The sequence below is a fragment of the Strigops habroptila genome, chromosome 13 (genome assembly GCF_004027225.2).
Source record: "Strigops habroptila isolate Jane chromosome 13, bStrHab1.2.pri, whole genome shotgun sequence".
Taxonomy (NCBI): Eukaryota; Metazoa; Chordata; class Aves; order Psittaciformes; family Psittacidae; genus Strigops; species Strigops habroptila.
Genome location: NC_044289.2, coordinates 11789974 through 11804406, shown reverse-complemented (window position 1 = coordinate 11804406; position 14433 = coordinate 11789974). Strand labels below are relative to the sequence as shown.

General features: G+C 49.6%; 2 protein-coding genes and 1 long non-coding RNA gene across 10 annotated transcripts in view; 2 read left to right on the top strand and 1 right to left on the bottom strand.

Moving 5' to 3' along the window:
- The first annotated feature begins 528 nt into the window (after nucleotides 1–528).
- On the top strand, nucleotides 529–5258 carry SRSF6 (serine and arginine rich splicing factor 6). 2 transcript variants are annotated; one of them, XR_003993964.1, is made up of 7 exons: nucleotides 533–799; nucleotides 1022–1170; nucleotides 1986–2253; nucleotides 2595–2722; nucleotides 2951–3159; nucleotides 3487–3576; nucleotides 3697–5255. XR_003993964.1 is itself a non-coding variant. In XM_030502982.1 (6 exons), the coding sequence occupies exons 1-6, from the start codon at nucleotides 693–695 to the stop codon at nucleotides 4058–4060; spliced, it is 1047 nt and encodes a 348-aa protein (XP_030358842.1). In that variant the 5' UTR covers nucleotides 529–692; the 3' UTR covers nucleotides 4061–5258. The 2 variants fall into 2 exon arrangements, 1 of the variants encoding a protein (XP_030358842.1); XM_030502982.1 differs by lacking the exon at nucleotides 1986–2253 and having other exon boundaries at nucleotides 529–799; nucleotides 3697–5258.
- A 2498-nt stretch (nucleotides 5259–7756) lies between these two features.
- Nucleotides 7757–14433, bottom strand: part of LOC115615149 — a 7848-nt gene continuing 1171 nt past the window's right edge. Inside the window, exon 2 of the long non-coding RNA XR_003993965.1 lies at nucleotides 7757–9213. This is a non-coding gene — a long non-coding RNA (uncharacterized LOC115615149). The remainder of the gene's footprint in view (nucleotides 9214–14433) is intronic.
- The window catches only part of L3MBTL1 (L3MBTL histone methyl-lysine binding protein 1), a 26866-nt gene continuing 23818 nt past the window's right edge, over nucleotides 11386–14433 (top strand). For 2 of the 7 annotated variants that reach the window (XM_030502981.1, XM_030502980.1), the window contains exon 1: nucleotides 11886–14407. The gene's annotated coding sequence lies outside the window, so the exon portion shown is untranslated. Of the gene's footprint in view, nucleotides 14408–14433 lie in introns of all 7 variants that reach the window. The other 5 variants (XM_030502976.1, XM_030502977.1, XM_030502974.1 and 2 more) reach the window with 5 other exon arrangements.

Below are 14433 nucleotides of genomic sequence, written 5' to 3'. Positions count from 1 at the left end.
ATCCCTGTGGACTCGCTCCAACAGCTCCAGCTCCTTATGCTGCGGACCTAGAGCTGCAGTAAACGTGTCCTTACATGTGTAACCCGCACCAAACCTACACATCACAGTTCACACTATGAAATATCGATACAATGTGAAATCCAGCAGATTGAAAACGTGGGTTTATTAATATATTGGGACATTCCTCATTCAGATCGCATATTAAAGGGAAACCAGGACACAAAGATCAGGAAGTCGGGGCTGGTTTGCTCGGACGGACCGGAACCGCGACGGGACCGCGGGCAGCGCCATCGCGCATGAGCCGAGCAGCGCAACCGCCCTCGCCCCGCGCCTGCGCCGCGTAAAACGCTCCCCTCGCGAGCGCACGTACAGCGGGGCCCGCACATGCGCGTACCCACACCTCCCGCCTCACCCTCCCTTCCCTCGCCACCGCCCGCTCGCGGGAGCGTGATGACGTCCACGCCGCGCTCCCCTTCCCCTCCCGGCTGCGCAGTGACGTCCGCGCCGGGCCCCGCCCCTCGCTATAAAAGCGCGGGCGGGCGGCAGGCGCGTCATTGTGGTGCGGAGCGGGCCGCGGGCGGTGCAGCGTGCGGGGCTGAGCGCCGCGCCCCTCTCGCCGCCTCTCTCTTATCTCTTTCCCTCCCTTTCTCCTTCTTCTCCCTTTCCTTCCCCTTTCCCCCTCCGCCGCGGACATGCCGCGCGTCTACATCGGCCGCCTGAGCTACCACGTCCGGGAGAAGGACATCCAGCGCTTTTTCAGCGGCTATGGCCGCCTGCTCGAGGTCGACCTCAAAAACGGGTGAGCGCCGTCCCGCGGCCTGAGCCCCCCCCCGCGGGCTGTGCTTCACCCCGGCCCGGGGCCGGCCGGCCGGCCTCCCCCATGTTGTGGGCCGCTGCCGCGTGGCGCCCGGCTCAAGATGGCGGCGGCGCGGGGGGAGCGGGGGCGCTGCGGCGGGGCCGGCTCCCATTGTCCTGGCTGCGGAGCCGCGGGCGGTTGACGGCGCCGTTGTTCTTCCCGCAGTTACGGCTTCGTGGAGTTCGAGGACTCCCGAGACGCCGATGATGCCGTTTATGAGCTGAACGGCAAGGATCTGTGTGGGGAGCGCGTGATCGTGGAGCACGCCCGCGGCCCCCGCCGCGACAGGGACGGGTACAGCTACAGTAGTCGCAGTGAGTACGGGCCCGTCTTTCTGCGTGGTTGTGAGGCTAATGGCGGGCGAGGGGCAGGAGGAGAGGGGAGGCGGCTCGGCTCGGTGTGGCAGGGCAGAGCCGGGGGTCAAGGAGCGTTGGGACCGAGTCCCGCGGGCTGGGGCGGAGCCGGGGGGGGTGGCTGTCTCGGGGAGCACGGCGCGGGGGGGGTACCCGGTGCACGGCAGGGAGCAGGCTGTGTGCAGGCCTAGCGCCGCAGACGTTGTTCCTGGCACCAGCCGTGCACTTGGGTATCCCCTAAGAAACTTAATAGGGTAAATACTTCGGGTGATTAGAGGGCAATTCTGGCTGCAAAGTTGTGGCCTTCTAGAAAGGGTTTCTCGTGAATTAGAAGCGGAATGCTCTGCTAATTTAAGAGCTTCGGTGTTCTTGGGGAGCATTTAAATCAAGCAGTGATGTCGCATCACTGGTATTAATAAATACCGTTGCATAATTGGGGTGGAAGCACTCAGCTGTGAATGTTTCAGTTGAATATATAGAAGGGGTGGGGGGAGGTTTTCAAGCAGGAATCTGTTGGGCTGAGTGGGGGATATTTATTGTGAATAGTTCTACGTTCAGCTCACTCGTGTAGCTTCTTGAGCTGAGCTTTACGGAGCTGAACCAGCCTCGTACTGTAACTTCAAAGTACTGAGGCTCATCTTTTGTTAATCTCTAGAAGCTTGGTGTTGGGGGGGGCGGGTTTCTGTCTTAACAAAGAATCAAATGTTATGTTGTTTAAAATTGTTGCATGTTCAATTCAAACCTTTTAACAAGTCCTTGATGTTTCAATTTAAAAGTGACCAGTGGGGCTGAGGCTGTGTCCACTGAGGCTAAGATGACTGCCTTTCCTGATTGGCCATGGCTTTTCCATACATTGTGTGACCCTTGCCCTATGACCCTTTGGCTGACCTTACCGGAAGCCATGACGACAGCAGCCTTTTGCCATTAGACGCAGGGTGATGGTGAGGATTCCAAGGGTTAGACAAAACTGGTTAAACTGAACTAGGTGACTGTTACCTTGCGTGTTTTGTGGCCAAACCACCACCAAAAACCTCATGCTGTGATGTAAGTACTTAGTGTAACTAGTAAACGTTTTTGTAAATTGTAGAAATGCATGTAATCAGTTAAGTTTTATATTTTACAATGTTCTGTAAAATAAAACTTAGCAAGGTGAATCTAATAAGGAGCAGTCACTCTCTAACAGATCTTAGGAGCACAGACTTGTAGGATTTTAGTCTGTTTGATTTGCCATTAATATAGATCATGGCAAAATTGCAAAGTTTATTGGAGGCTTAGAGAAATAAAGTCCTACTCCAGTAAATATAACTGTTTAACTAACTTTTTCAGAACATTTAGCTTTCTTCGTGCTAGGAGACTATCTAACTTTATTTCTTTGTACAATAAAGGTGGGGGTGGTGGCGGATATAGCAGTCGGAGACAATCTGGAAGAGATAAATACGGACCGCCTGTTCGTACAGAGTACAGACTGATTGTTGAAAACCTTTCCAGTCGCTGTAGTTGGCAGGATTTGAAAGTATGTATGAACGTTCCACCATGGAGCTTGTTGTGACTAGCAGGAAGCGATGGCTTCCTTTAAAATTGCTGTTCCTTTTGATTTAGGGGGAAGCAATTGAGATATTGGTGCATGAATGTTTACGCGCAATTAATGCTTCTGTGTTTGCTCAGACTTGTCTTAAGCTCGTGTCCTTGTGAAGCGCAAGTGTGGGGAATGATTATGCAACTCTTCATCTGCTCCTTGCAGGATTTCATGAGGCAAGCTGGTGAGGTAACCTATGCAGATGCTCACAAAGAGCGTACAAATGAAGGAGTGATTGAGTTCCGATCCTACTCGGACATGAAGCGTGCCCTGGACAAACTGGATGGCACAGAGATAAACGGAAGGAAGATCAGGCTGGTTGAAGACAAGCCACGGTCAAGCCATAGGCGGTCATACTCTGGCAGCAGGTCAAGGTAACTTTTGGGACAAGGCAGTCTCTGCATCAAGTTATTTGGGCTAAAAATGGGTCTGGGTAGCCCTACTGGCAATGGTTGCCTTCAGCAAATCAGCTGGAAGAGGATGATGTCTGAGTATGTAGAAGGAATTGTTTTACATGATACAACAAAGCCAGGTTTGGGATTTTTTCACATGTGAAGCATCAGATGCAATTAATTGACAGGTCCAAGTACATCTCGATGTGGCCATACTTGTTTAGAAGTTCTTGAGCAGCTTTCCTCTGTTAGATAGCAGAGCACACCAGGCAAGGAATAAGGGGTAAATTACATGCTCCATGTTTCTAGGTCACGATCTAGGCGACGGTCTAGAAGCAGAAGTCGTAGAAGTAGGAGCAGCCGCAGCAGGTCCCGTAGTGTCTCCAAAAGCCGTTCGCGGTGAGTGGATCCCTTGTTTTCTGTTAGTACAGGAATTGCTGCTTATTCATTGGTAGATATTGCCAACTGCTGTAAGTACACTTCAGTTCATGCAGAATAAACTTTGTCTCTTTTTGAAAGCTCTAAATCCAGGTCACGAAGCAAAGACCGCTCACGTTCCAGATCTAAAAGCAGGAAGTCTAGATCAAAGAGCAAATCAAAACCCAAGTCTGACAGGGGCTCACGCTCTCACAGCAGATCCAAGGAGAAGTCTGAGAAGTCTCGATCCAGATCCAGGTCCAGGTCTCGATCTCCCAAAGAAAATGGTAAAGGAGATGCTAAGTCTAAGTCCAGGTCAAGGAGTAGGTCTCGTTCCAATTCTCCGCAGCAGCAGCCATCAGCCAAGGCTCGTTCAGAGTCACCACCCAAAAGAGCTGCATCGAGGTCCCGCTCCAGATCTCGTTCAAAATCTCGCTCACGATCAAGATCTAGTTCAAGAGATTAAGACTAGAACTCTCCTCTTACATTGCACACTATTACGGAACATTTTCCTACTTGTCAGGCCATTAGTGTTACGTTAGTACTTCAGAAGTTGGGGGTTTTTTTTTTGTTCTCTTGCAGGAGCAAATGGCCTAAGAACTAAGTTGAGGCATAAAGGTTTAATTCGTATCCCAAATTGGAAAATAAAGAGCTCGGATGGTGGTATAAAGCACTAAACCTCCCCCTTTTGTAGGAATTCAGCTAAAACTTTGATTTTATAGCATTTCCACAGGAGTAACTTAACTACTCTTAAATACAAAGTGGTTTTTTATAAAAAAAAAAAAAAATAAACTGAATATAAACAGGCTTAAATCTGGGCTTTTTTTGAAAGTATCTTTATTTTTTCCTATTTTTTTTTTTTGCTTCATGGTCTTAGAACTATGGGTATCATTAGCTTAGAGGTTCCAGCTTGCTGCCAAGGGCAGGATTGCCTTGCTGGCCAGCTCAGAGGATTGTGTTTCAGCTTAAGTTGTGGAAGCAGGCTGCAAACTACATAAACCGGTAACAAAACTGGGAAGAGTTTTAGATGAGCAATAAACCCAAGTTGGAGCGTGTTTGTTGTATCTTAACTTGCCAAAAGAACATTCCCCCTTCCCCCGCTGCCCCCCCAATACTGTGACTGTATTAAAGGTAATAAAGGTACTCTGGAACCTGTATCATACAGTATTGCTGAACCCCCCTGTGTTTCTAACTTGAAAGAAGGAAAGCTTTCTGACATGTTTTTGCTTGAGTGTCAGTGTCACTCCGCTGTCAGACACTCGTGTCCCTTGGATGTGGTCCAAGTCACTAGTATGTTGTATGGTTTGTCAGCCTCTAAATACCTATTGGATATGAAAACTAGGTAAAATAACACTGTCTTCCCTCCTTTTTGACTCATTTATGTTAACGTTTTTGCTTCAGACTAGGAGAACTATAATCCTATTGTGTGTAAGTCTGAACTTTTATGGGAAATGTAATCTTTGAGCTAGAGTTCTAGTCTTAACAAAGGCTTTGCTAAACCACAGTTGCCAACTCACTTAAATTGTGGAATAGGACTCGTCCAAAAAATTCCCCTTTCTAGCTAAATTGATTTTTGTAACATGCAATAGTAAACATTAGAACTGCCTTGTACTCTTTATACAACGTGTAGTTTGACTTGTATAAAATTAAATTGGTGACTCGAACTCTTGTGTTTATTGCAGTGTAATGGGATTCTTTTTCTGCCTCATGCTGGGGAAATCACAGTTTATCCTACTTACCTCTTTTGCTGGAGTAACTTCTTTGTTTTAGTAAGAGACTTGGGAGCTCTGGAGATTGGTTTTGTGCTTGAGACCAGCTAGCCAGCCAAGCACCCTCTGGCCTAACGCATTGTCCTTCCTTGGAGTGTGACTGGATGTGGAAGCAGCGCCTCTGACTGCTCAGAATTTTGCACCTCTGTGCAGCTGAATTGCATCAGGCACAAGGAGCACATCGAATGCGTGTTCAAATGCGACTCTGCCAGCTTTTTCTGTCCTGGAATTGCTTCACAATGCAAAGAGTTCTCTTGAAAATTCATTCTCAGTTTCTTAACCTTTTCCTGATCATATCTAGAAAGCTGGAGCCTTTGCCTGCTGTGTGTAAGTAGCTGTGGTAGCATGAGGAGGGATCCCAGGATAAGCAAACTTAGTTTTGCCTGATAATCTCACATTCGTGATGCAATCTGAATGGCTGTGATTAGTTTTCCATGCTGTTTCTATCCCACACATGGAAACCTTGAGCCAAGCTTCCCTGTGATTGCTCCTACAACTATGGAGTCTTGCAGGTATTTCTGGCATGACTAAATCCACAGGGTATTACTGCTGAAGTGCCTGCACCTGGAATGAGGTGACTCCTGGGTTAATTTGTGATAAGTGGTTCTTCTTTTTTTAACTGAAGCTGGTTTAGTTAAGGTGTGTTTTAGCATAATGACTAGAAGAAATAAATGCTGCAGTTCTGATCAGTGCAGGTAATGCCTCCTCTGCGTTGGATTTCAGGTGTGGAGGAGTACTGGGAACTTTGCACAAGTCAGACTGCAAGAATAGTTTAATACAGGTTTACAGCCCTAAGCTACACCTGTGGAAATATTGACCTCCCTTAAACTTGTCGCAAAAGCATTATGTCCCTTGATTTTATTTATGTCAGACTCCATGGAGAGCTGCTCCTCTTTGATTTGCTTCCAGGGGTCATCACTACAGTACGTGTTGCACTCAGAACAAGAATTGAGCTCAGCAGATTAAAAAGGATACATGCTCTGTTCTCAGTATCACTGTATGTCTTTGTGGTAATAAAAACATGATGGTAACAACTACTTTTTGCACATGCTCATAGATGTTGGTAATGGCTTGTTTCTAAACCTGACTTCCAGTGCCAGCATGAGAAGGCCTTGGCTGGTAGCACCCCAGTCTTGGGTAAGGATGCAGAACAGTGGATTGTCCCAACTATATTCTTAGCTTTCTGAAATGAAGTTGTTATGACAATAATTATATCTGGAGTCATCTTTATTCATGAATTACAGAGAGGCCCTAGATTGGATTTAAGCAACTTGCCTGTACCTCCTTTAAATACCAAGGATTTCTTTTACTGGAGCCATATACGATGTCTCCCTTGGTTGCTGTGTGAGAGAAACAGCCCTGTGCTGTGCGAAGGAATTCCCTAGTGTGGCTTGCACCGTTGTGGATTTGCTTCCTCTGGAAAGCTGGTAGGATTTCAGTAGCGCCAGGTACTGACTCAGTGCAGTTAAGTGCAAGGCTTGTGACAACCAGTAAAACCCCCACACACCATAATGCCTCTCGTTCTGTCAGCACCACTTTTTGTAGGAGTGGAAGTCTGGGTCTGGTGTGTGTGATCACAAGTATGGTTATGCCTGAGATCTCTTGTATGTGTTACGGAAGTGTGGTTTGGATAAACGTCTTCATAGAAGAGTAGAAGACTACAGACTCACATGCTTGCTGTGTGTTACAGCATGTGCTTTGCTTTGGTCTGCAGTAGTAGCAATAGTTGATGGCAAAACCGTCTGGCATTGGTCCCATCCCAGTTTGGTTACAAAGTGTGGAGCTGTGGAGCCATCTTTTCAGGGTGTGCTGAAGTATTGGGCATCCTGACTGTTTTCTGCATTTGGTATAGCCAATGAAAATTTGTTCTTAAAAAGGCTAAATAGAAATATGCCTTCTCATCAGATGTGGAGTGCAGGATTGACTTAAAATGTTCATGTTCTGTAGCAAATTGTGAAGGAGAAATCAACACTGCTGTTAAAGGGGAGGCTTAGGATCTGAGGCTGTATTTGGAGGCTGTTCTTACCCTTTTCGTATCTTTGAAAAATACCTATTTTTCCTGTATTTTGGTGTCTGATTAGAATTCGTGATTCCTCTGATAGAACATTCCTGCTTGAAGGTCAGATGGTGAAATCCCTTTTCTGCTTTACTGTGTCTCACTCAAACTCTGGCAGATAGTAGGAATGTGTTTCTGTTCCACATAGGTGGTGAGTCAGAGTGCTCTTCATGAAGCTACCCAACACCTTAGATGTGAATCCAAAATCTGTGCCCCTTGTACTGGTACTAAACCAAATTCATTCTTGCTTGGCATTTCTGGGTGACCTATCATTTGTGTGCTTTGAACTTCATCTCCTTGACTGCCTGTGTCAGGTCAAAAAAGAGAGTTCTTTTTCCCTGCTCAAAAGGGTGTTTTCTTCCAGGCTTTTGCTTCCAGCTCAGTGCTTTGAGGGAGAAGAGAACAAATCCCTGATGCGCCCAGGGCTGGTGAGGAAGCAAGCTGCAAAATAGGATTATTCCTGATGTAGGTAGGTGACCGATTTCAGCTCTGAAGCATGAAATGAGGTAGTGCTGTAGGGTTTGGTGATGATGGTGAACATCTAGCTGGCAAGGAAGGTAATCTGGTTGTCCCCAAAGGCAGTGGAAGGGGCAGAGAATAGAGGTGCTCACTTCCATTTGGATGCGAAGGCCCTGCAAGGCTCACCTTAGCCTTTACAGGTAGGCACAAGAGGATTTACAATGTGCTATCACCAAACATGCCCTTTGAAATGGCTGTTTACATCACTAAGAAAGCAGGTACAGTGCAGTGGCTCACTGTAAGGGAGAGCACGGTTTTTGTGGTTGATGTACACTAAAGCAAGTATCTCACCCAGCAATATTACTGTGCTTAAACTGCAAGTGGCTGGACTAGATGACACTCCTTTTTCCTACTATAGCATTTCCAACTCTAAATTTTGCAGTTTCAGAGTTAATTCGCAACTGGGAGATGATCCCATCCCAAACAAGATTGTAATTCTCATTGCATGAGCCATGGGGAGGGGCATTTAAAACATGGCTGCTGGGTTTATTACTCACACATGGACTAACTTGAACTGTTCCCAATTCCTACTTCAATCTAGTTCACGTTGGCATTGGAACATCCACATTGCATCCATAGACCAATGACATAAAGAGCAAAAGCTGGGAATTCAGCTCAGGAGCTTAGAAATCCTGAACTATTAAGCTGAATGGACATTTGGAATGTCCTTGAGAGATGATGCAAAATGCTGCGATCATTTGAAAGATGCATAGTTCAAATGTTGAGTAGAAGATAAAAGTTCCTGCAATGGGATTAGCAGATCCTGGTTGTGTTTCTTGAGTGCTTTGTAATGTCTATTCAACATGAATAAGAATGCATTACTTTAAAAGGTGAGAAGCAAAATTAAAACAGATATTGCTTTGCATAGTGGCAGCTATTAACAGTTCAAGAACTTTCTCTCTTCTTGGGGTCATAATGGTATCTGTTAACATTGTGATCAGCCCTTTCCCCCCACATTTTGTTTTGTGGTTGGGTGGAAAGAAGCAAATAGCAGAATGTGGGATCTCAACTATCAAAGCTTCTTCCTGCATTATTATTTTTGCTAAATGTGTATGTACATGTCGAGGGGAAGTTTCAGTTGTTTCATAATCCAATAAAGAATTTAAATAAACTGCTCTGAGGTGGCTCATAAACTTGTACCCTTTTGGCAACATCTGTCAATAATGTGTCTAAGTTGGTTGGATGAACGTGGCCGTGCTCCTATGCAGGAAGGAATGAATCACAGCAGCTGGTGTGATCCATACCGCAGAAAAAGTAGCAGCAACAGGAAGATGTCTACAGCTAATGCATGTCTTAGGATGTAATTCACAACAGGTTGTACTAATAGTCAAGTTTTAGACATGATTCTGGGTTATTCTCTGACTCAACAGCTACATCCTCTTGTTTACAGAAAGTGACTTCTTTCAGGGTGGTCTAATTCAATTTACATTTTAAAAGCAAAGCCTTAAGTTTTGCAGCAATGTTTTGCCTTTGGGCAAGTGATTTCAGTCCAAAGCACTGAAAATAGCAAAGGGAAAGCTCTGCAGGTAACACCAGGGTCCAACCTGAGTAAGCCAAGTGACCTCAGCTGCTCCTCCTAAGTCTTGCCCTCAAGACCTTTCACCATCTTGGTCACCTCTTGACACACTCCAGTAGCCTGATGTCCTCCTTCTACTGAGGAGCCCAAAGCTGCGCACAGGAGGTGGGGTCGCACCAGTGCCGTGCAGAGTGGGACAGTCACCTCCCTCCACCTGCTTGTGGTGCTGTGCTGGTGCACCCAGGACATGGCTGGCCCTTGACTCCTGTTCAAATTGCCATCAACCCAGATCTCTTTTCTGCGTGGCTGCTCCCAATCCTGCAGTTTGTATGTATAAGTTAAGATGTTTTATAAGAGAGGTCGTGGAAATGGAAGTTGAGGCACAAGAGGGAGAAATACTCTGGTATTACACCATCCAGCGAGCGCACTGGGAAGCCTGGGATGTCTCCTCTCTTTTTGCCTCAAGTATCTTTCCCGGGAATTTATCATTCTGAATGCATGATTTTTTTCATGGCAAGCATAGCCAGGAACAGGAAAACGATGGGAAAACATGAATGCTGGGACGCTTTTCAAGTGTTTGAGTTCCACTCCGCTCCTGATTCCTGATCCCACTGCAGAAGAAAGGGCTTTATATGAGAAGACGTTTTTCTATCCTGTGCCACTGAAGCTATATTTGAAAAGGAGGAAGAAAGCAATGGCAGCAAAGGAAATGCCTGTTACTTCCTGATTTTCAGGATGTAATTGCTTCATCAGTCTTTGGCTTCGCCTTTTTCAATGTATTAAACATTCAACACCACAAAACTCAAGGTGATAAAAACCTGACAGATATTCATGCTAGAAGCAAAGAGCTTGTTCCTGCTCTTCCCCAAAGCAAGTGAGAACCCTCCATGCCCTGGGTTCGGCACAGCTGGAGCTTGCTGCGGTGTGAGCTGTTCAGAGTTGAGAGGCTCTTGCCTCTCCTTGGCCAGTCCAACACACATCAAGTGCTGTTCTTGGCAGCTTCTTGTGTGTTTTTTGGTCCTTGTGCTTCTAGTGTTGGTTCCTTCCACTCCCACCTTCTGTGGATAAGCAGGACAGGCAATAGATGTCTGAAACGCACACTTGTGTGGCAGTAAAATACTAATGGGTGTGCAGGTATGCCGCCCTGGGTTTTGACCACTTTCCGCACTTAGGAAGCACTACTGTTGCCCTGTGCACAAGCAAGTCCTGCACTTCCTCCAGAGAACAAGTTTGAGGGATCCTTTTGCTTCCCAGTGATCTGGGGATTTCCGTGTTAATGTTCTCCAGCCATTCTTCAGGCCTGGGGTATGAGTGCTGCAGAGGAGAGGCTTGGGGCAGCCCATACCTACCTCAGGCAAGTTCTGGGGCACTGAGGGGTCTCGGCTGCTGGGGAGAGCACACACGACCCCAGCGATGGAGTCCGGCTGCTCCCCAGAGGGGGTCAGGTCACTGTTAGTGTCTTTCCAAGTCACTCAAGCAGCTTCTGCCTTTCAAGCTTGTCCCGTCTAACCCAGGAGAGAAAACCAGCGGAGCCCCGCGTTCCATCCTCCTCCCAGCGCCGCACACGGTGCGGGTGGAGCCGCTGGGGCCAACATCCCTCCCCAGGACCCCAGCGCCCCCCCTGCCCGGAACGGGCAGAGAGCAGGGGGTGCCCTGGGACTAGGGGGGGGGGGCTGTGTCTCCGCTGTCCGGGCGTTGCCATGGCGACACCCCCCTTTCCCCATCCCTTCCCCGTCTCCCCGAAATCCTGGGGCGGGATTAGGCCCCGGCACTGCGGCGTGGCGGAATGCGCGGGTTGCCATGGCGACGCGCTCATTAAGTGCATGCGTTCCAACCGGCCCGGCTGCCGCCCCCTACCCGCGCACCCGCGCGCGCTCCCGCACGGCCCCTCCCGCCGCCGGCTTTCCCCCCCCCCCAACCCCGCCGCCGCCCCCCCCGGCCCGCACGCCCGCCCGGTGCGGCCCCGCTCGCAGCCCCCGCCAGCACCGGGCCGGGCCGTGCGGTGCGGGCGCGCCCGAACGCGGCTCTGCGCAGCGCACACCGCGCCGGGCAGCCCCGGCTGCGGCTGGGAGTCAGCGGCCTGCCGGGGCCCCGCCGCGGAGGTAAGGAGCGAGGCGCCTTCCCCGCCCGGCCTCGCCGCCTTGGATCTTCCCCACAGGCGGGGCCCGGGCTGGGTGAGCGGGGGCTGGGGCCCGGGGCGGCGGGGCCGGGCCCGCTCCGCGCCGCCCCCCGCAGCGGGGCGGCCCCGGGCCCGGCGGGGGAGGGACGCTCCGCCATGGCCGCCGTTCACCGGGAGGCACCGCGGGCGGGCGGGCGGCGCGGCCCGGGCCGAGCGGGGCGGCGGGGGGACGGTGCCGGCCGGGCCGCAGCGGGGGCCGGGATGGGGGCGGCGACCTGGCGGCGGGAGCGGGGCGGTCCGTGCCCTGCCCGTGCCCTGCCCGTGCCCTGCGCCCCGCGGGGGCCGGCGGCCCCGCTGTGACCGGTCGTTTCAGGAGTGTAACGTTTACGTGCAGCCAAGTGTGTTTTGTCAAGCCGCTACGCCCAGCTGTGGCGGTATCTCACCGAACACTAGAGAGAAAGAAACGCAGGTGCTTAGCTCCGCTGGACAAGTTCTGTGCTGGTGCGGCGGCACTGGTCCCGGTTTGGGGGTGTGTGGGGTGAAGCGCTGCCCCAGCGGGGTCCAGCAGAGACAGGGGATGGAGCTGTTCATCCCTGGCTTTCCCAAGGGATCCTCTCTGGGACACACACAGAGCTTGGAAACCCCTTCTAGGGTGGACGCTTGACCATGTTCCTTCTGATGTTTCTTGAACACGTGCTGACCTGGAGCCTGAAGATGACACCGTTGCAGTCCTTGAAAGGGTGCTGTAGTGTGGACGGTGTAAGTCCAGCCTAGCAGGACACAGGACATACAGCCCAGGCTATGGAGAGGATGCTCCACACAGCATTCCAGGGATGGCCTCACCAGTGCTGGGCAGACGGAAGGATCCCTCTATGCACTGTGACACTTCTAAGGGAGCCCGGGACACTATTCACCTTTTTACTGGCTTATATTCAATGGGGTGTCCACCAGGACCCCCGAGTCCTTTTCTGTCAAGCTTTAGCTTTCCAAATGGGTGACTCCCAGCATATACCAGTGCAGATTTCAGGAATACTTAACAATCTGAGAAGCCACAAAGCCAATAAACATATTAATATTGTTTAAAGTACAGTTATTTAAGCCAGTTTTGAGATTAAAATAAACGCATATGTTGACCAGGCTGTCCTTTATAAGGTGTTGATGGGGCTGTACAGCATATCTATGCTGGGAGCTACTTTTTCTCCATGCTCCTCTATGGCCTCTTGCACATAGTGTATCCCTCCTCTCTCCAAAGAGCAGATCATCATTTGCCGTGGTTTGTGAGAGGGCAGGTGTGAGACTGCAGCAGAGTTGGAGGTTTGCGTGTAAAATGCTTGCTTTCCAAGCCCCTGGTCCAGGGCGCTGGTGTTGGGTGTTGGCCAACATCACAGAGCGTTGTACAGAGGTGAGTTTGAGCATCACCCAGCTTAAGCACTGGATCTAGTTATTTCTCTTCCTTTTCTAGGCATTTCCAGTCCCAAGTTCTGTTTAAATAAATACATAAAAAGCATCAACAGCTCACACAAAACAAGGAGTTGTCCCTGAAACATTTGACGCAAGTGATGAATCAAGGATAAATATTGGGTTTAAGTGCCTAAGAATGCAGATAGGTTCCTAGTGGGTATTAGGATGCACCAAGACAGGTTGGCTGCCAAATTCATTTTGGCTTTTAGTTGGAGTCTGATGTCCAGCTGGGTTAGTTCCTTCAGTTCTCCTGACAACATCCTGCTGTAGGCACCATTGTTACAGGCTGATTCCCACTGTCGTACTGTGTGTGTTCCTCTGAGCTACTGTCGTCTTCTGCCTTTGAAATGGTGGTTTGTCTTATAATTGTACAAATATAATTGTGTGGCTTTAATTGAAAACCAAACCAAACAACTTAGATCAGGGGCTTTTAGTTACCATCTATCTCAGTCTTCATCTTTTCCTAATTCACCCTGTAGAGTTTCATCAGTGCTAACAGATCAGCCCTGATGTTGCTTGCTTGGACATGGACAGAACAACTAAAAGGAGGAGTAGAGGAGTGAGGTTTTCTTGTGGGAAAGAGAGAAAGGATTCTGGTGTGCAGTGGAGAGGTGATAGGGCCTGATGGGCCTTGGCTCAAGGGAGAGGATAAACTAGTAAAGAAGTGGAAGATCAGCAGTGCTGTGCTTCGGGGGATTGGCTGTAAATGGGTTATTAAATCTGTCTCTTCCCACATTCTTCAGTCTCTGTATGGTGTTAGTGGAATTCCTGCCTGCTGGGGCACAACAGGGGCCAGGTGCTACCCCAGGACAGGGAACCGAGGAAGGCAGATGGCAGGGCCACTGTGGCAAGGTCCACCTAGAGCTCAGGTCGCCAGGCAAGGTCTGAGATCAAGCCAGGATGCCAGCCAGCAGGTCAGGTCCAGGCAGTGGCTGGAGACCAGCACTGCTGCAGTGCAGCACAGACAGGCTGTGGTGAGGCTGACATGGTGGGTTGTGGGTGCAGGGGAGGTTGGTCAGGAGCAGTAAAGCCCAGTAGTGCCCTCAGGACCTTGCCTACTTCTTGAAAGTCATGGCTAAATGGGTTGAACCCATCAGCAGCCCTGTGAGAAACTCAGCTGCATCCAATGGACTTCATGTTCCCTCCCCCCCTGGTTAACTCCTGCCACTTGTGAAATTCTCTCCTACAGGCAGTTAGAAGATCAAGGGTGACTGCCCAGTGGGAGAACTGGAAGGGGAAGTGGAGGAACCTCGGTCTGTTCCAGGGTAGGATTTGCTAACCCTCTGCTCCCTCAGCCTGTGTCAGTGGGAGCCAAGAGCATCCATAGCTTGTGCTGGACCTGCTGTGCTCATACCATCTTATGGTGGTGCCAGGTAAGAAAAACCCCTTGGCATTTGCA